Genomic DNA, 20,291 nt, shown 5'->3' with positions numbered 1-20,291 from the left:
ACTCATCAGATTTTAAAGCTCTTGTAACTGGTTTTGTTTTTCCGCCTGTTGATCGAAATAAGGATTTTTTATGCATCGTCCTCAAACGCTTCCCTTTTTGCTCACTCTTGTCTGGGGGTTTGATTACAGGATGTGTAGAATCTGCTGAGCGGGCTCTGGCTCTTGGCAGGACGCTGCCATATTTGGGATGCCTGTCTGATCGTGCCTTTTTTGGCTGGTTTTGTTTGGGTTAATCCGGCTGGAACGTGCAGGCTTGGTGGTGTCGGGCTCAAACAGAGGGTATTAAACAGCCGCTCCTGCCGCTGCCGGCTCAGACGGATGTGTGGACACTGCAGGAACAAAGACAGGAGCCATGGCCTCATTCAAGAAGTCCTTTGAGGGCCTGAAAAGCACGAGCCAATCGGCTGCGAAAGGAGTCACAGACACTGCAGGTACAGAACTACAGCTATAAGATGACACAGGGTGTGTGTGAGGTCTGGTAGACAGAGAAAAACCTTGACAAAGATTTGTCATTTGTCGAAATAATTTTATTTTTATCTTTTACAACTGTTTAAAAAGTTGGAGTTGAAAACTTAAAAAAAGCAAAAGCTGTCAGCTGCTCCTGAGGTCAGTCACTGTAAGTCCCTGTGATGTGTTTTCAGTGCAGGCAGCTCAAGATGCTGTGCAGCAGGTGGCAGACTCCTCCAAAGAAACAGCCAACACAGGTAACGTGTTCGTTCCTCTGTCTTTGAAGCCTCATAATGTGACAGTGGGACGTGTGATTTTGAGCAGATAAGGGCTAAAGGGCAGAGTCGGGCTGTCAGAGGATGAAAAAACTTTGCTCCCAAATTATGTGTTTAATGGTCGATGAAAGATGAGTTCCTAAAAGGGCATGAATAATGATCCAAAAAACTCCACTCATCTCTAAGAGCTGGAAACATGGGAAGATGTGCAAGTGCACCTGGAATTACCATAAGCCTATTATTCAACTTACATAAACCTCAGCACTAAAGGAATAAAAGTGATCTCAAATTTTACTTGGATGAAGGTGTTTTAGAGACTTTCAAACTGTTGCAGTAGAGTGACAGTCTAAATTGAATATTTTGGATATGAGCTTTTTACAGACACATAAACATATACTTACATCATCTTACTCCCATCATTGTGCATGTGAGTTGATAACAAAAGTTTGACGGTCTTATTCAAACTCTACTATCTAAACAATTTTCTACAGCCTAATAGTGATTATATCTCTTCTGCTTCACTCTGACTCTTTAAAGCTACTCAAGAAGCCGGCAAACAGACTCAAGCAGCCATAGGGAAAGCTGCGGACAAGGCCACGGACACCATCAAGGAGTTTGGACAGAAATTGGAGACCAAATGATCCCTAAAATATGAACAATTCTAGCTGAAACACTCGAGCCAACTTGTCTGATCATCCATGGGTTATAGACCAGTAGTAATGTTGGAATGGAAGTATGTTGGCATCAGAAAACCAGAAAATAAGTTATATAAGTTATATATCTCCACACAGCTAACATTCCAAATTGTCTTTTTTTAAATTTTCCCCTCACCTTTTTCCATTTGTGTTTCTTGCTTATTATACATTTCATTATATGTGACTGTTTTGGGCAATAAAAACAGATACCAAAATGTTTCTCAGGTTCATAAAATGTGATACCCTGCCACATACAGTAGGAATAACACTGTTAGTAGGAGTGGAAGCACTGTGTCTGTGATGCATCCTGTTGTGGAGAGCGCTCATCAATGAATCACCACCGTCATTATTACCAACACATTGCTGAGAAGATGGCCTTTGGCAGGCTGATAGTTCCTGATGAGAATATGATCAGAGCTGTCTACCTTGGCCCTCAGCATCACACCTCCCTCCATCAGGCTACATGGTTGCTAGGCAACAGAACTCTGTGGCAGCCAGGGATTGGTGGAGGCCTCTGAATTAATGGTGAGAATATTTCTGTCAGTACACGGTGTTCTGGCCAAGCTGCAGCCCACCGCTACAGTAGAACCAAGACGGGGAAGATTCTGAAAAATAAAAGAAATAAACGAAACATCCTCGGTCCCACACAATTACTCGAGGCGAGCAGAATTACTGAAGCTCTAGAGAAATGCGTGAAAAATGCGTGTCGCAAAGCGGAGAGGTTGGAGGGAGGACTGAGTATGAAAGACATGATGGTTTACAAGTGTTTATTTGTGTGGGAGGTGCAGCTCTGCTTCCTCCAGGCTTCTTCAGCTCTTAACCCCTGTTGTCTTTCATGTTCTTTCACTGTTGCAGCAGTCCTAAATATTACACAAATTTCCTCCACAAGACCTGAGTTTGCATTACCTATCTGGTCCTGTAATGAGCCTGTGATGATCTGCCTCCACAAAACTAAATGTGGATTAGAGGAAGTGTTTTGTTTTTTGTTTTTTTATCTAGACAGCTTTTTACTACAGTTTGATCACTGATTTCTTTACACCAAGAGTGGTCACACAAATGTGGCCTTCATAGACACACACATTGCTGTCTTATATAAAACCATTTTTAAGAAGAGAAATCCCTCTTCAGCACACTTCACCCTCCCTTCAGAAGCCCTCACAAGTGATCACCTGTACTCACTTGAGAGCTTTTATCACCTATTAATGCATCTTCTAAAAATCTCTCCAGCAAAGCCAATTCACAGGTTTATCTCTGTACACAGTTGCCTTTATGTTGCTATGAGAACCTGGAGTTAATTACTATGATTTACTGATGATTAGAGAGCTGAACAGAGATTTTGTCATTACATTATACCACTCACTGCCAGAACCCGACCGTGGTTTCCAGGGAAACTGTGAATGTGAAGCTTTTCAACAGACACAGCCACAGCTTAAAGAGCGAGGATTGCCTAAGATAGATTCTTCTAGAGACAAACCTGTAGCCTCTGCAATCACTATCAATAAACAGAGGAGATGTGCGGACAGATGTGGGTCTCCATAAACGCTGAGATTTGCGATGTTTGACCTGCTGAGGTATGTCTTTCACTCGTGATTTCCTGCAGCTTGTTTGATCCTGTTTGTTTTCATAGTCAAAAATTGAACAACTACTCTGGATTCCTGTGCATGCTTCTGGATTTGATTTGTGGTTGATGACTAAAAAGGGATTTAAATGTGTGCTATGTGAATGTATTTTTAGGATAGAAAGATCTGAGTCATAATCAAGTAGTAAAATATTCCAAAAAATGTAAAATATAATGTGCAGTTTAATGAAGTGTTTAATAATGGTAGATATCCCAGATTACAGTGGGATAGGCTGCTAAAATACATGTGAATAATTTCCATCCAGTATTAGCAGTGATGTAACTTGTGTAACATGGCAGCATCTGGATACTTGACATCAGTATCGTATGACAGAATATTTTTATCACAAAAGCAAACCATCGTTTTACGCTCGGCTCGTGCTGCGGCTCGTCGTTGTAGTTACTGATTACAAATTGCACAAACAGTGTGTCATCGCTGTGTTATGCCCTGCAGGTACTTGTACCACTTTAATATAGAGGCAGAATGGGAAGTATTAAGGACGAGATGAGAGGTCTCAGAGAGGACCACCAGCCTCGTGAGAAGACAGATGATGGAGAGCATCCAGGCGGCTCAAATGGCAGCTCTGTGCCTGAGGGACCTCAGATAAACACGAGTCAAGAGTCAACAACTCAAGGGGACTATCAGCCAAAACTACACACGAATGCCAGCCACACTGAGGAGGGAGGCAATAATCCAGTATCCAAAGATCCAGTGCTCTCAGGAGGGGATAGAGACAACACTGACTCTATAGGTGTTAAAGACCATACGCAGACTGATGCCATCCCTCTGACACAACAACCTGAAGCTGATAGTACAACGACAGCTGTACACAACAACATGACAATCTGTAATAAGCTCCTGAATGATGGTGAAGGAGATGCTGAAATTCAGAGGGAAGAGTCTCAGGATAAAAGCGTGGGTCAGGACAGAGAGAAAGAGGCAGAGATTGAGAGTATCTTGGTGCCTGTGCCATCAACTCCAAACCCTTCCGACCCACGTTCCCCAGCTCCTTTGGGACAGCAGCACATGCGCACGCAGGTGAGCCTGGAGGTGGTCCAGTGTTGCTCTGCAGCCACCAGCCCCATGACTCCTCCCGAGGGCGGCCATTCCTACTTCTTCCCAAGCTCTTTTGGTAGATCCGAAGGTGTGGGCTCTGACACTCAAGATGCTGAGCTACAGGTGGGTCGGCAGGTGGAGTTCTGCTCTGTTGCCACCTCACCCATGACCCCAAAAACGCCTTCAACCACTGCTTTCCCAGAGCTTATCGGGAGGGAGGCGGTGCAGAAGGAGGAGAAAGTGAAAAAGAGTGAGGATCAGAGAGAGAGTGGCCAGCACGAGAGTTTCCCTGTGACAAAGAGTCTGGCAGAAGCTGAGTCAGAGATAACTGGAGCTATGAAATTCACCACTTCAAAGGAGCTGACCGAAGGCTTCAGCTCAAATGCATCTCCAGAGAGCTCTGCCAGCTGCCCAGCTGCTGGGTTAATGGAGTCACAAGTAACTCGGGAGGATAGTAATCAGCAGTGTAAGCAGCAGAGGATGGGAAGTATGGATCAGGACATTACAATCCTGGTGACCCACTATAGCAATGGTGAGGAGGAAGGGGAAGAGAAGGCTGAGTTATCTTTTTATTCCATTGAGCCAGAGATGGTCAAGATAGACGAATATGAGGAGCTCAGTGAAAACAAGAGTGATGGGAAGGAAACTGCTGCTTCTGATCAGGCACAGGACACCTCAAATACAAACCCCCCACAAACCAAAATTGAAGAATCATCTGTTCCTGCTAGCGACCAACCAAAAGCTGAGATCAAAGACACACGTGAAGAGGTAAAAGATGTTTCTGTGACAAAACCTCCTGTCCCCGAATCTCCAGCTCCCTTCGGCTGCCACAACATCCGCACACAGGTGAGCCTGGAGGTGGTGCAGTGTCAGTCTGTGGCTACCAGCCCTATGACTCCTCCTGAGGGGGACCAAGCCTTCTACTTCCCAAGCTCCTTTGGGAGATGTGGAGCTGTGGGTGCGGAGACTAAAGACGCTGAGCTGCAGGTGGGTCAACAGGTGGAGTTTCGCTCTGTCGCCACAGCGCCCATGACGCCAAGGACGCCCACCACCACAACTTTTCCTGAGATCAGGAAGGAGGCTAGTATAGAGGAGAAGATAGTGGAGGAGGAAGAAGATAAAAAGGAGGAGGACGAGGAGGAAGCACTTAAAGAGGAGGAGAGAGTAACCAAAGAGAAAAAAGTGGAGGCAGCTGAAGAGGACAAAGAGGAGGCAATACATTGTAATGAGAAAGGTGAGGAGAAATGTGAGGAGCCGGTGCAGGAGGTGAGCTGGGACGAGAAAGGAATGACGTGGGAGGTGTACGGGGCGGTGGTGGAAGTGGCCGTGCTGGGCTCAGCCATCCAGAAACACCTGGAGAAACAGGTGAAGAAGCAGAAGAGGCAGCCCTCCATGCCTCCCCCTCCTCCGCTCAACCCCTCGGCCATACCCCTCACCTCAGAGTCCGCCCAGGGGGGGTCAGGGTCGGGTAAAGGCCGGGCCGGGAAGAGAGGGGAGGAGGATGGGAAGGTGAGCCGACGCAGAAGAAACCCGTTCCGCCTGCTGATGGAGAACATGCAGCAGCCACATTGTTGCTCCAGAGCTCATACCACCGAGTGACACAAGAATAAAGCAACAGCTGGCCGCAGGTAAAAACCATCTGTCAAAGTCACACGAGATCTGATGTATGTGGCTGTGATGCTCACTGATTCACTTCAATGTGACAGTGTCTTGACAGTGAGAGAAGCAAATCACCTCCTAACACGAGACAAAAAAGCACAAAAGCATTTATTGTACGGTTTCTATGGTGGAGCGTTCGTGACTGAGAATCAGCCATATAAGATTTTTTTTTGTTTCTTTTTTCTTGGATTCCTGTTTTTCACAAATCTCCTGGGACTTCTCGCTGTACAGGCCGACAGATTAATGGACTCTCTGTTTGGAAAAATGAGGGTGATATATCAATGTCATTTTTAGCTCTTCTCCTTTAATGTTTTTCACCCAGGCCATTCAACTGTCCAATGAATCATTCTAGCTGTTGATGCTTTTTTTATTTTTTATTTTATGCACCTCAGACAAGATGAAGCCATGGCAACCAACTATCCTTCTTGTTTCAAACAAGCTTAACAATGAACAGCTTTGACCGGGAGAGATGACAGCAGAGTGACAGTTTTTGGTTATGATTTATGACCTCATGGTTTGTCAGTACAATCTGAGGGTCAATTTGTTTCGGATGTATGGAAATTTGAATTGATCTAAATGTTGCCTTGATCAGTGAGTGAGAGGAGTCCCTACCATTAGTGCAGGCTTTTTGTATGTCTTATATTCTGCTTTTAGATTTGGCACAATGACTTGTTTGTATTGTGAAAAACTATAAAAAATGTACTGATGACAAGCACAATCATGATTATTTTAGAAAAGTAATGACTCCTGTCATTGCTGTTTTTATGTATTTGTATTTTAATGCCATGATAAGTAATTCAGTTGTAAGTTATGTGATGAAACTTACTTTAAATGTTTTAATTCAGAGGTTGTTACAGTGTCGGTGATGTTGGTGTTCACACATTAACTTCATAAAAGTGGGCTAAAATCCACATTTGAAGACAATTATTTTATTCACAGATTGCACTTGTAATACATTCATTTAGATGTCAGTAAACAGTGAAATAGTTTTTTGCATCTGCTGCTTGTAGGACGTCACAACGTCACACTGCATGAGGTTTTATTTCAGCAGCAAGTATCTCAAACCCCAAGCAAACACTGACAAATGAAACATGCATTAGGTTAAACCTTCAGGCTGACATGCAGTTATAAATAATGATTTCATTCATACACCAACATTATGCAATATTCTCCTCTTTTTTGATTTTCTTTCTAGTAGCATCAGCTGCAACAAAAAATAGCATTGTGTGTTGGCATAACTTATAATACAGTTTATTTCAAAGCAAACCAAACACTTTTTAAACCATTGCTTAATATATGAACAAAATAAAGTGATTCACATGTGCAACAAACAGTTGTTTTGTTTGCTTTTCCATAGATTTCATTGTCTAGATATTTTTGTAAAGACAGTTTTAAAGGACGAGCCATTGGCATTTTGGGAAGTTTGCTCTTTGCTTCCTTGAGGGAGTTAGATGAGAGGATCAATATCACTCATCTCTGTACAGCAAAGGTGAAGCTATGATTATCTGAGCTTAGTTTAGCGCTTAGCCTAGCTTACCATAAAGACTGGAAACAGAGGGAAACAGCCAACTGGACTCTCTCCAAAGTTTAGAAAATCTGTTCTTGTGTGGATATAGCATGTTTTTATGTGTTTTTTTAGTGAGTTCTCGAGGTGCTGGAAGGCTGATTTTTGGACAGAACCAGGCTACATGTAATAGTTGTAGTGTCATATTTAATGAACTGATATGAAGTGGCATCAACGTACTTATCTAACTCTCTGCAAGCGAGCAATTAATAGAAAGAAAGAAATGTTTAGAAAAAGAAAGCAACCAAAGTAATAGTATAATGATATCATTATAAGGTTTTCATCGCTTTAGATGCGATAGGCCTCGTGCAAAACTCATAGTAGAATTTCAATAATATTTTACTATTGGTCAGAACAGAAGATTATTTGAAGACAAGGCCTTCATGCATAATTATGTTTGATTTGTGATTTGGTCAGCCTGATTACAGAGGAGCAACATATGTCCATCTGAGGCCTGAGCTCGGTCACTGTCTCTTCATTATTTCCATCACAGGTCTGTAGTGCTGAATGCAGGGTTACTAAAACCCATAAGAGGGTTTTCTTTCTTCTGTCCCCGCTGGGCCAGCGCTGCACCAAGAGGCTCAATGTACTCTGGTGGCCTGCTATCGTCCTCCTCCTCCTCCTGGATCATCTGCTAATGAGGAGCAGGCAAGTTTTGAAATTAGACCATATTCTAATAAAAAAAGTTTTTTTTTTTAGAAAGTGGATGGATTTTAAAATGGAAACTCACCATGTTAAGATTTGTGCCCTTTCCACTCATGATCATTTCATCACTGTAGTCCAGCGAGTTGAGGCTTCAGTGAAAAATAAAAAGAAGGATCAAAATAATCCTAATATGCAGAGTTTTATCATTAAAAACACAGTCTTGTTTCTTAAATCAGAGTTTAGGCTTTCGATTGAAATAAAGGTGACACGGCACCGATGGGAGCTGAAAGCCAGCTCCCTGTCACAACATGCTGTAGTGAGCACACTGTGACAAAATGTCCACCTGGACACCATCCCCGTTTATTAACCAGCACTGCTACAGAGTGGAGCATGAGGTCGCACGTCACTGTGAGCCACCGCCTCGTTAAACACGGTGACGGGGCATATAGCTGCTGTCAGCAGATGGTGGAGAGAGTCATGCTAGTCAGAGAGGTTGTCTTTACCTGACTTTGTCCACATCTGAATCCTCCTCGTCCAAGTCCAGGACCATGGCTGTGTCGATGTTGAGGTTGAGAACAGGATTAGCCCTGTCAGAGAATAATGACATACACCCAGTCAGAAAATAAGCCATATTTCCTATTGTTCATTCATTACTTTGGATTCCTTTGTTAAAGCAGATGCTGCTGTCTCCTCACCCCTCCATTGTGTACTTGTTGGTTCCAGGTACCACAGGACCACTTTTCTGGTTGTCAGAAGTCACCATGGATGCAGAGTTCATGGCTTTAGCTGCCTTCAGCTTCCTCCTGTACCTGTAGTATGAAGTGAGTTGATGAGTACAAAGACACATTACCTCTCAGACGTTTTGAGATCAATGGTACTTTTGAACCTGGGGCGTGTGTCTTTACTGGGATAGACAATATGTTTTGTCAACTTTATTCCAAATCCCCTTTTCTTACTTTCTGCGAGTGCACAACAGAGAGGTGGTGAGGACAGCCAGCACGATGATGAGGCCTCCCACCATCCCCAGCAGGATGTAATTTAGAGGATCTACATTTGGTTCGACCACAGCAGCCTTCCCCTGAAACAGAAGAAATATTTCTTTAGTGTAATGTTATCTGTAGACCTAAAAAGATTCGTTTACACATTTACACTTTTGCAAGTATCATTCATAAAGTACCCTAAAATATAAGTACAATAAAAATACTATAATTATTATTAGTTTCATCTTCACTTGTAAATGATCGACTCTTATTAATATTATTCAAAACATAAAGAGTTTTCTGACGTCTTGCACTTCTTCAATAAACTCCACCATCACTAAATTCTGATTATGTTTGTAATATTTAATGAAACAGAGTGAATTATGATAATCAATTGTTCAGTTGTAGTAATCCTATACAATGAATTATGGTTTCATGAGGCAAATAAGTGGGGAAATGATGAACAGTCCATCAACAGTTTTGTGGCTGTTGCTGAATCATAGCAGCAGTTGAGTTGTCCCTCGAGATAAACAATGTGTTAATCTGTCAAAGAAACAGATTTGAATCATTTGTGTCCCACAACAAATATTTCTACTGGGTCATTGCTTTTTTCACAGTTTTTCTAATGCGCTTGGCTCAGTGAACAAAGACAAAAACAACAGGAAACTGCTGCAGTGAACGGTACTGTACTGTTACTGATGTGCTTCTTGCTCCGATTTAGTTTGACTCATCTCTTTTTCCAGGACTCACTGTCCCAGAGAGAAAGAAATGTCTCCCAGTACGGTGGAAGATTCTGCATTAACAGCAGTGGGGGAAGACGTGATGGAAAACTACTCCAAAAATTCACATGAGGAACATAAAGTTGCTGTAATTGTAAGTTGATAATGTAAAGTAAAGGAAGTATAACATGACAGAGGATTCAGTTTTAAATCTGCTCGTACTTACAATGTACATGAGGCCAAGGTCTGCCAGCACAGGATAATGCTCAGGATCAGAGACCATCTTCTCCACGTCATTAGAGGTGAGAGCTGTCCCGTTGGAGTAGACAAAATATGCCACCATGATAGTGATGTCTGACGCCCTGAGAGAAGAATACAAAGCACTCAAACACTTAATGTAATGAAACCAAATCAACAATCTTAGCTTATAAATCTAAAATCATCTTATGTTGCTGCAATTATCAGCAACTATTATCATCAAATAAGTTATCCTCAACAGCATGATAGTTCACAGGTACGCTGCGCCACCTAGTGGACAGAAACAGTTAGTGTGGTAAGTGAAAAGCTAAAGATTATTTTGGAGTTTCTGTCAACACCAGTCAGTGTAATATATTTTGATGTAAGCTGATTTCAGAGGAGCTTACCTTGATGTTTCAGCAGTGTCAGCCTTGATAGCAACAACTTCAACAGCAGCCTTGGTGGCAGCAGTAAGTGACCTGGAAATGTCAAGATCAGAGAAAAAACACTCAATGAGACCTCAATGAGAAAAGAGCTCCGTAGAAAAACGCTTCAGTTCTCTATCGACAGATTCAGACTTTACTAAAACACAGTGTAGCCTGGAGAAATGTATACCTGATGATTGTATCACGACTCTGCTCAACGTCAGCAACGCTTTTTGTAAACTGAAGTTCAACCTTATACGTTTCATCCACTGTGAAAATCTGCAATGTACAAAGAACAGTGTTAACAAAGGCCGGAGTCTTTACTGTCCCTCTGGTGTTTACAAAGACACTTGAATGTAAATTCAGCTGCATGACTTCAGTCACTCACCTCCAGTACGGTGCTGCTGGAGAGGCCGCCGGTATCAGTTGCAGTCACTGTTACCAAATATTTCCCCTTCAGTGACATTTCAAGCCCTTCGGTAGTTCTGTGGAAAGTTGAAGAAATCATGAGAGCAGCCGTGGGCGTGTCCTGAGACAACAGGTACAGATAACCAGCGCAGGTCTTTGTGGTCATTTTGTGCCTCTTTGTGAGGGTGTGGCATGTCTTCATCGTTGTTTTCAGTCTGTTTGTAGTCACGTTTGTGATTTTTTGTCTCTTTGTGGTCATTTAGTGTCACTTCCTAGTGGTTTAGTGTCTTTTTCAGCAACAAGTTTTTTTCTGTGTCTCTTGGTTGCTTTGTTTCTCTGTAGTTGACCTGTGTCTGTTTCCGTTTAGAGCTGAAGGATGCATACTCAATGATGCTGACAGACGACTTTGTACTCACTGTATAATCCCAACATAAATGTCCTTTTGCTGTGTGGTGACGGCCTCAAACAACATCCTCATCTCATTTGTGTGATTGCTGGTGTCTTGAAATTTCACTCCGGTTACTTTAAAGTCAATCTGCCTGTTTACTCCAGAGTCAGCATCAGTAGCCTGAGAGCAGCATGAGATACAAGCACGAACGTCTGTCACATATCTTGTTAACAAGATGAAATCATGTCATTTTTTTTTCTTTCATACTCACTGTGACTCCTGCAACTGATGTCCCTTTACTTGCACCCTCTGACACCACAACTGAAGTACACAGACAGAAAATCAGTATTAAACTCACAGAATGATAAGCAATCTTTGATTAATGTCGCTTACAAAACAGATGAATTTAGCCTCAAAGTTATGTATTAACAAGTTTTATACTAAGTACTAAAGTTTATTGGTATAAATGACTGAGCTTGGAGCAGGACGATGTCCCGTTAAATCAGTGTTTCCTAAACTGGCCATCAGGGCACATGATCAAATAATAGATGTAAGGGGTCGACAGAAAAATAAAAATCTAAAGAAAATGATCTATATGTATTCATACTATGAATAATGATAATAATAATATATTGTCTCAGATGTTTCTCAAAATAAGAGACAAAATCATAACAGCTACTGAACTTCTACTGACAACAGAGCAAACTCTGTCCACTAATGAAGACTGTGATATAGTTTAAGTAGTTTAAAGTTCTGGGGAAAACAAAAACTTGTAAGTTAACCATGAGTTGAGATTTTTCTGTCACAATGATGTCATTTTTTGTTTCTTGTAAATTACTGCACATTTTTACTGACATTATTCAAATGACTTGTGAAAATAAAAAAGTGGTCTTTTTTTTTTTACTTCACACGCTTTCAAGCCGTGACAATGGATCTTGAGTAGACAGCTTTACGTTTAAGGTGTCACATGAAAAAAAAAAAAAAAAAAAGACATTCGGACATTCACTCACCAAACACAGAATCTGAGGGAATGAACTCTGGAGTGTTGTCGTTCATGTCTTCAATGTTGATCACCAATTGTGCTGAAAGAGATTGAAGAAAAACACAGTGAACCGACTTGTGTGCATTTGATGGTGCTTTTATTTGTTTATTTGATTTATTTGATTTATTTATAATTTTGTTATCTGTAAACAACCCAGTTCTGACCTGTTGTAATGCTGCTGTTCTCTCCCTTCTCTGTGTACTCGTCCACCACCCGAGCCTCCATCAGCGCCTGATCACATTGTTCGTAGTCCACCGTGTCCTCCGGGTTCACTCTGACTTCCCCTGATGGATCGAGGATAAACCAGCTGCAGGATGTCAGGGAACCGTTGCATCTGCACTTGAGGGATTCCAGCTCGTACACCAGCGAGTGGTTTCCGTCTTTGTCCACCCCGGTGAATCTCCCAATAGCCTCACTGTTGTTGGTGTTCTCCTTCACTGTCACGGGCCCTGTCGGCTTGAACTCGGGCCTCTCGTCGTTCCTGTCCACCACGTCCACCACCACTGTCACTTCAGCTTTTTTCTGCTCCAGATCTGTCGCCTCTACCCGCAGGTTGAACTGCTTGCGAGTGCTCTCGTAGTCCAACTCAATGTCAGGGTCCACAGTGATGTTTCCCCTGTAACCCTTCTTGTCTGCAAATGTGCGAATGATGAAGCTGCCGAAGCTTCCATCGATGATGCTGAAGGAGATGCGGTTAAAGTCTGTCGTTTGGTCCAAATCCTCCGCGAAAACACAACCCACATATGCACCTGATTTCGATGGAAAAATAAGATTAAAATCCAGCCACACAGTTCTGAACACTTGACAGCCATTTGCGAGGATAAACACTGACCTTTTTCTCCTTCTTTAACACTGAATTTGTAAGACGAGGCTTCAAAGTGTGGCATGTTGTCATTGATATCCTGCATCAAAAAGGAAACGTTGACAGTTATCGTCCCCACCAGGAATGGCAGCATCAGTCGCAACACAGCGCTGATGACTTTATCACTAAAGTCTTACCTCGACAGTGATAAAAACTGGAACCACAGTGGACAATGGAGTATCTCCCTTGTCAGTAGCAGTTATGTTGAGTTCGATCCTTCCATTCAGCAGCGGGTCCAGGGCCTCACGATCCAGGATCCCGTTGTTCCTCAACACACCGGTGTTTGGGTCGATGGTGAAGTTCCCGCTGTACATGCTTGGCATGATTCCATACACGATTTGGCTGTTTGCTGTATCAGGGTCATCTGCATCAGTAGCCTGTCCAAATGAGAAACAGTAAAAGAAACATAAATATTACAAGAACACTACAGTGTCATATGCATGTGGACATCCCAAAATAACTCCTATATGTGATTGGTAAACATTTAATTTCAAAACTATGGGCATTAATATGCCCGTATGCTAAAAAAGCTTTCCACAAGATTTTGGAAACTCTGAGGCTGCAGGCATTTGCTCCCATTTAGCCACAAGAGGGCAATAAGGCCTGGTCCTTGCTTCTTCCAGTTCACCCTAAAGGTGTTGGATAGGGTTGAGTTCAGGATTTTGTGCAGGACAGTTTTAATTTCACAGTAAAAATGTGCCAAAAGTTGGGTGATCATTCATGTGGAATCATAGTCAGTTCACCTGCTCAGGGGGATTGTCATGTTGAAACAGGAAATGGACCTCCTCACACTGTCGCCAAGGCGTTGCAATTAAGAATAGTACATGGAATCATTTTGATCTTTTTTTTTTATTTTTATAAACTGTCCTTCATGAGTCCAACAGTGTTACAAGAGTGCTATGCTAAATATGTAATATACCCTTAAATACAACATCAACACCTATGAGATGGAAATATTTACCGCTTTCACATTTACCTCTATCTTAACTTCAAACTGTCCACCCTCTTCCACAAACACCAGGTAAGATTCTCTGTTGATGACTGGATGCTGGTCGTTGATGTCAGTCACAGTGATCTCCAGCACTGTGGAGCCGGGTTTCTCGTCTTTGTCTTTGGCCAGCAGGGTCGCTGAATACACAGATCTGACCTCACGATCCAACAGACTTTTGTTTTTCACATAAATGATCCCCGTAGTTGGCTGCACGTCAAAATATGGTAGGCTGGAAACACAGTGGTGTTGTCTCAGTTAGCATGACAGCATAAAGCACACAGTGGCTTCAATCAAATAACCAGAATCACTGTAGTTTAGGTTGAGTGTGGACATACATGCTGTCTGGAAGAAGTCTGTAGGTGATGAAGCCTTGATCCATCGTGTCAGGATCCTCTGCCTGGGGGAAGAATAATAAAATGTGCCGGTTGGAGAGCCATTCAAGAGTTTCTGACATGTAAGCTCAAACTGTCTGATTAAGAAAAAAGATAGTCTAGGACTCACAGTAATTCTGGCCACTTCTGTCCCAACATCAGAGTGCTCAGTCACATTCAGCTTATATGTGTCCTCTGGGAACGTGGGGCTGTTGTCATTGGTGTCATTGATGTTAATAGTAACTGTAGCAGTGGATTGGAAGCTGGGGTTTTCTTCATCTATGGCGACCACCTGCACCGTGGCACAAGGACAGGAAACACCTCAGACTGGTAAGGCGCTTAGAAAAATCTACAATAACCAAGACGTCATTAATATTATTATCACTGACTAAAGGCACGTTTTTAATGTTTTTTTTTACCCGTAGAACCATTTGCTGTTTTTCTTCAAAGTCCAGTTTTTGCGGCTGCTTGACCAGAAGCTGAACGATGCTATCTGATGTGGTAAATTGAGGTTCCACAGAAAACACATCCTTGTCAGCTCCCTCCAGGCTTAGTTTAGTTTTGGAAATCTGTCAAAATACAGCAATAATGATTCATGCTTGATTATTAATGTCATTCAGAGTTTTTAACTTATACGGGAAAATCTCATCTTTTAGTTGATAAATGTCTGTTGTTTGGTTTTTTTTTACCTTATCAGGATCTTTGACCGTCATGTTGATGGGAACAGACCCCAGCGAGTGCTCCAAGACCTCTCCTGTGAAGTGAGTATTCCTCACACAGTCTCCTGACTCTCCACACTTGTAAAACTCCGGCTTGTTGTCATTGATGTCATTAATGTTGATAAGTACAGCTGCTGTGGCAGTGGCTTGCAACCCGTGGATGTTTGGTTTAGACTCGGTGGCCTTAAATAAAACAAAGTAGAATCATTTTACTGTCTCAACATTTTACTAAAATAAATGTTGCCAATTAAACAGGTTCTCAAAACTCAGGAAGACTTAGGTTCAGGAGCAAAGATCGTGCTTCCTTCAAGTGTCTATGCATTTAAACTTGTGACAGAGGCAAGCTACCTGTTTCCCCATGCTTCTGGTCTTTATGTTAAGCTATGCTAATAGTTCAACATTTTGGGATATACATTTGATTGGTTTTTTGAGTCACGTAAGAAGATCAATACCACACTCATATCAGTGAAATATATATGTGCGTGTGTGTGTAAAACTTAAACCTAAATGGACAGAAAAGGTGAGATAAAATAGTAAAGCTTTTGTCACCAGTGAACTGTATTACACTCACTGCAATACTTACAACATTGTCATTTGTTAGAAATGGGGAAAAAGCAACTTTACCTTTACAGTCAGGGTAACAGTATCACCAATAATTTCTCTGTCAATTGCTGACAACACAGATATGACGCCACCATGTCCTGAGATTCCGAACAGGCCAACTTCTGTCGAGTCTGTCGAACGATGTGGAAAAAATAGAAACAGTTCTCACTTGCTCACTGACAAACAACAAGTTGTCCAAATTTATGAGTCTTCAAGTTGTTGAGGCTGACCTTCAATGCTATAAATGATCTCATCATTGACTCCTGTGTCTTGGTCTATGGCAGTCACTTTGAACACAGAAAAGTTCTGGCAAAGAAAAAATAAAAGTTTCTGAAACCTGAAGTTGCTGAGTCTCCTCATTTACACACAAACAGTATGGAAACTCACTGCAGGCTTAGTGCCTGTAGATTTGTGCAGCAGCTTTGCCACATAAAATGGACAGAGATATACATTACAGGTCACATAGCTGTATGTAAATTAGAATAAAGTGCAGATGTCACACAAAGAAATGTGAAAATGTGTAATGTACTGTTTTAACTGGATGGTGGAATACACCGGATGAAATATTGATGGTAAAAGGTTTATTTCCTTTTTAGTCAGTCTTTGGAAATAAACTGTTAAGCACATTTTCTGATGCAATGAAATCCATCAGCACTCACCACAGCGGAATCCTCCGCAACTCTCGCTACATAAGGAACATTGATGAACTGTGGGTCCAGGTCTGGGACATCCACAACCGTAATGAAGGAAAATGCAATACTTGAGAAGAACTTATTTTCATTAAAATGACACTGGCCTCCACCATCCTGTTACGAGACACACAAAGTTGTTGAAATTCAAACCCATTAGGCAGCTTGTAATAGAAGAATTTGTTTGCCACAATAATAATTATAAACTCATTAAGTGATTATTATTGATTCATTAGAAGATCAATTAGAAGATAATGATTTTTAATGACTACACAATGTTTAAATTCTAACTTATTAAAATCTATGCATGAAAGCATGTACAAAGCACTTAACAGCAATAATAACAAAAAATAACAAAAAGTAAGATTTAAAAATCAAACATTTTCAAAATTGTTTTTACATTACATTTGCATTAATTGCATCAAATAATGTATATATATATATATATATATATATATATATATATATATATGATTATACATGATAATACATGATTAATTCACTGGTATATTTAATATATCTGGCCCTGGTGAAGTTTTCTCTCCCGCACTGGCTGTTTCCCACTGTTTCCAGTCTTTATAAATATAAATTATTATTATTATTGCTTTGAGGATTCAGTGGAGCATGAGATTATATTAAGAGGTGTTTGGATAGATGATTAGAGTATATTAAGTTTTAAGAGATGCTTTGCGACTAGTTCCACTTTTCCTTAATCATGATTTGTGTCAAATTAGGGCCAAATACATAAAACCCAAACTCAACTATAAGCATAATACTTACCGTTGCATTAATCTTAAGCCGATAGAAAGTGCTCAGTGCAGTATAATTCAGAGATCCTTTTAACTTGACTTCACCAGTTGTGCTTACGATGCTGAACAAACGGAATCCCTCATTTGGAGTAACCTAGAAAACAGAGTGAAGTTGAAGCTTTAATAATATTTATGGAACATCACAATATAATATCAATGAATGGATTTATTGAAGAAGCTTACTTCATCAATGCTGTACTGAACAACACCAGCAGTTCCAGTGTCTGCATCAGTGGCCTGCACTCTAAACAGAGATGTATCTACTCTGGTATTCTGATTAATTGGATGGGGATAAAAGAAAAAACAACCCGAAGATTAAACACAGATGTGTCTCTCAGCATTAACAAGTTGATTCTGACATCATGATGGATTGGGAAATTGATGCTTTTCTCTCACAGTCTTGGTGTACATGGTAAAACAGACATGAACAACATAACATGCTGAAGTAGGAACACTGATTAACAAAAAGGTTATTAACTGAGATATGACTGACTTACTTCTGGGATCTGAACATCATATGAAGACTCCTGAAATATGGGTTTGTTGTCGTTGGCCTCTAATAATACTAGATTTAATTGTCCTGGTGTCTGAAAGACATTGCATGATGCACTCTATGAATATGATGAACAAACTGATATGAAATGGGTGGTTAACACTAAATTACATGTTACTTACATTATTGGGCCCATCAGAGACTGCAACGTCAAGCTCCATTAAGTCACCACTCTATAATGAAAAAAGAAATAAAGACAAATAAATACATTTATTAAATACAAACACAAATAACCAAAAGGAAGTTGTTGGTCTCCTCTTCTACCCCACCATACCTCTCTATCTAGGGCCCTGTTGACTGTTACAACCCCAGTGTTCCTGCCAACGGTGAAGTAAACAGCATTTGGCCCAGTGAGCGTATAGGTTAGTGCGTCACCTTCTGCATCTCTTGCGTTTATAGTAAACGCATAGCCACCTGTGAAAACATCAGTGGAACATGCAATAAAAAGGTGTGCAGGCATAATATCACAAGTGGAATAAAAACATTTAATATTTCACACACATGCATACCTACGGGGATGTCTTCACACAAACTGTAAAGGAAAGTCTGGATTGCAGGAGCGGTATTTGCTGCCGAAACACACAGTATTTAAGTGTTAGCTGGTGAAGTAAAGACATAATGACAAAATTGTTGGCAATAAGTAAGTAAAATCAACTGAATACTCACCATTAGTTAAGCCGATGAGGCACAACAGTAGAATACTTCCTGTGATCCCCTCCATTCTCTGTAAATGAAAAGAAAGAGAAATCTTATAAGCAAGATGGTTAGATAGTAGACCCAGTGAGCTGCATTCTAAGGTGGACACCATGGCACAGCTAATATGCTGCTGTTTAGTCAGTATAATGTTTGCCATGTTCACCATGTTCACCATCTTAGTTTAGCATGTTAGCATGCCAATATTTGCTAATTAGCACTAATACATACATAAAAATATAGAGCTGGATATGAGCATAATAATAATCCCCTTTCAGAACAGCTGAGGCTGATGGGAATGTCAGTCCTTGCACACATTTGGTGAAACCAAACATATCATCCTGCTGGTGGCGTTAGATGAAAAGTCAGAGGATCACCAAAGTCACTAGGATTTATGCTAAAAAAAAACGCTGTAAAGAAATTCATCTATCCCATAGTTGTTGAGACTGACAGACCAACAACTGCCATCAACTTAGATCCATCCAACTTCTCAAATGTGAATCCGCCGGTGGTGTAAACACCTGCTACAATAAAACATTACTGAGTGGTGAGCTATAACATGTTGGGAAGTTTCATTTACAGAGAAAAGCAGAGAAGGCGTCTGCCCTGTGTGATTTCCTCTTTAATACTAATAAACTTAGAGGAACATTATGAGAGAAGCACAGCTGAAGCTAATCTTTAACAGACCAAAATCAAGTTGTAAATTTGTTTGATTTTACAGTCATCATTCAGTTAGAACATTTTAATTATGCTTTATTTAGGGAATTGTCCTTGAAGGATTGAATGGACCCCCATTATGTGAATGACTGAGGGTTTTTTCAGCTTTAAGGGTTTTGCCATTAGTTCCACTGTTTCTACTTGGACTAATATAAAGTTCAAATCTGCCTTGTAGCAGGTTTTGGATGTTATGATCGATGATAAAATCATAATCAATATGAGAATAAACAGGTTTTTAATGCTGTGATTTCTGAGGATGAATCACTGGTATAACCTTGCTCCCTGAATCGTTCCATTTTAAAATGTAACGCTCAAAAAATGAGTATAAACTGTAACTGTATCCAACAGTTACACCATTTTAACCACACTAGATCAAAGAGACACAATTTCAGCACATTAAACACATATACTGGGAATAATTTTGTTCATTTTGTAATCTTATCCGAGTTATACAGTCATTAAAAGCAACGCAGTAACATTTAAAAAGCATAAAAGTAATTTACAATGCAGAAGTTAGACTTACCAGACAACATTCACAGGCAAGCTTCTCCTTTACTGACGTCTGGATGAGACCTTTGGCTCTTGTTCGTCTAAGTGATTACCGTCACACAGTTGTAAATATGAATGATTAACTCATATATAAACGTAACACAGCACTTAACCTCCTCCTAGCTCCTCCCTTTGTGTGTTAGACGAAACACCCAAAAGCATCTTACTGACTACAAAAGGTTAAATAGATCCACTTTTCAAAATGCCCACCTGTTGTTTGCCCTCCCACATGGCTACATTATGGCTGTTTAAGCCGTGGTAGTAATGAGAGACAGGTCCCATGCAGCAATCTACTCACCCCAGCATTGGCTGGCCAGCCCTGTCATCAGGAATACATGGCATTGTGCCGTGCTGGGTCACCAGTGTCCATACCCAAACCACAGAAGCATGTGAACCACTCTTTTGTCTGAATGGGTGCTTCTGTTGTCATGGCAACAACAACAGTCTCATTGCTTCCATTGAGAAAACCTGATGTGACCAGGGGCCTTTCTAAACCGTGTCTCCTCAGAAGCAATCATTGGACCCATGCCTTTTTCAGAAAGCACAGATTTATGCACCCCCCTAATGAGCTCTTCC

The 20,291-nt window shown here is 41.0% G+C and overlaps 3 protein-coding genes across 4 annotated transcripts; 2 read left to right on the top strand and 1 right to left on the bottom strand.

Annotated features, from left to right (window-relative positions):
- Nucleotides 1-40: 40 nt before the first annotated feature.
- On the top strand, nucleotides 41-1,615 carry adirf (adipogenesis regulatory factor). Its single transcript, XM_087177403.1, has 3 exons — nucleotides 41-431; nucleotides 642-704; nucleotides 1,260-1,615. Exons 1-3 carry the CDS (start codon nucleotides 353-355, stop codon nucleotides 1,361-1,363), a joined length of 246 nt encoding a protein of 81 aa, XP_087033529.1. The 5' UTR covers nucleotides 41-352; the 3' UTR covers nucleotides 1,364-1,615.
- Nucleotides 1,616-2,830: 1,215 nt separating this feature from the next.
- Nucleotides 2,831-6,569, top strand: gprin1 (G protein regulated inducer of neurite outgrowth 1). The gene is made up of 2 exons (XM_087177402.1): nucleotides 2,831-2,988; nucleotides 3,490-6,569. The coding sequence occupies exon 2, from the start codon at nucleotides 3,520-3,522 to the stop codon at nucleotides 5,689-5,691; it is 2,172 nt and encodes a 723-aa protein (XP_087033528.1). The 5' UTR covers nucleotides 2,831-2,988; nucleotides 3,490-3,519; the 3' UTR covers nucleotides 5,692-6,569.
- A 91-nt stretch (nucleotides 6,570-6,660) lies between these two features.
- Nucleotides 6,661-19,746, bottom strand: cdhr2 (cadherin related family member 2). Of its 2 annotated transcripts, none has more exons than XM_023419317.2 (31): nucleotides 19,690-19,746; nucleotides 18,423-18,480; nucleotides 18,266-18,325; nucleotides 18,031-18,170; nucleotides 17,879-17,929; nucleotides 17,701-17,790; nucleotides 17,387-17,476; nucleotides 17,175-17,297; nucleotides 16,365-16,511; nucleotides 15,936-16,011; nucleotides 15,727-15,836; nucleotides 15,073-15,285; nucleotides 14,803-14,952; nucleotides 14,514-14,675; nucleotides 14,348-14,409; nucleotides 13,998-14,241; nucleotides 13,159-13,398; nucleotides 12,992-13,061; nucleotides 12,324-12,908; nucleotides 12,128-12,199; nucleotides 11,389-11,438; nucleotides 11,146-11,297; nucleotides 10,710-10,806; nucleotides 10,512-10,600; nucleotides 10,304-10,375; nucleotides 9,886-10,021; nucleotides 8,917-9,038; nucleotides 8,656-8,769; nucleotides 8,464-8,547; nucleotides 8,046-8,109; nucleotides 6,661-7,949 (listed from the first exon to the last, which is right to left on the bottom strand). In XM_023419317.2, the coding sequence occupies exons 2-31, from the start codon at nucleotides 18,475-18,477 to the stop codon at nucleotides 7,803-7,805; spliced, it is 3,867 nt and encodes a 1,288-aa protein (XP_023275085.1). In that variant the 5' UTR covers nucleotides 18,478-18,480; nucleotides 19,690-19,746; the 3' UTR covers nucleotides 6,661-7,802. The 2 variants fall into 2 exon arrangements, with proteins under 2 accessions (XP_023275085.1, XP_087033527.1); XM_087177401.1 differs by having other exon boundaries at nucleotides 6,661-7,946.
- Between the last annotated feature and the right edge of the window lie 545 nt (nucleotides 19,747-20,291).

This window comes from Seriola lalandi, unplaced genomic scaffold (genome assembly GCF_002814215.2).
Source record: "Seriola lalandi dorsalis isolate HSWRI2012SDOR001 ecotype SW California unplaced genomic scaffold, Sedor1 jcf7180002054598, whole genome shotgun sequence".
Taxonomy (NCBI): domain Eukaryota; kingdom Metazoa; phylum Chordata; class Actinopteri; order Carangiformes; family Carangidae; genus Seriola; species Seriola lalandi.
The sequence above is the reverse complement of the archived record's forward strand: the minus strand, read 5'-3'. Positions and strand labels throughout refer to the sequence as shown.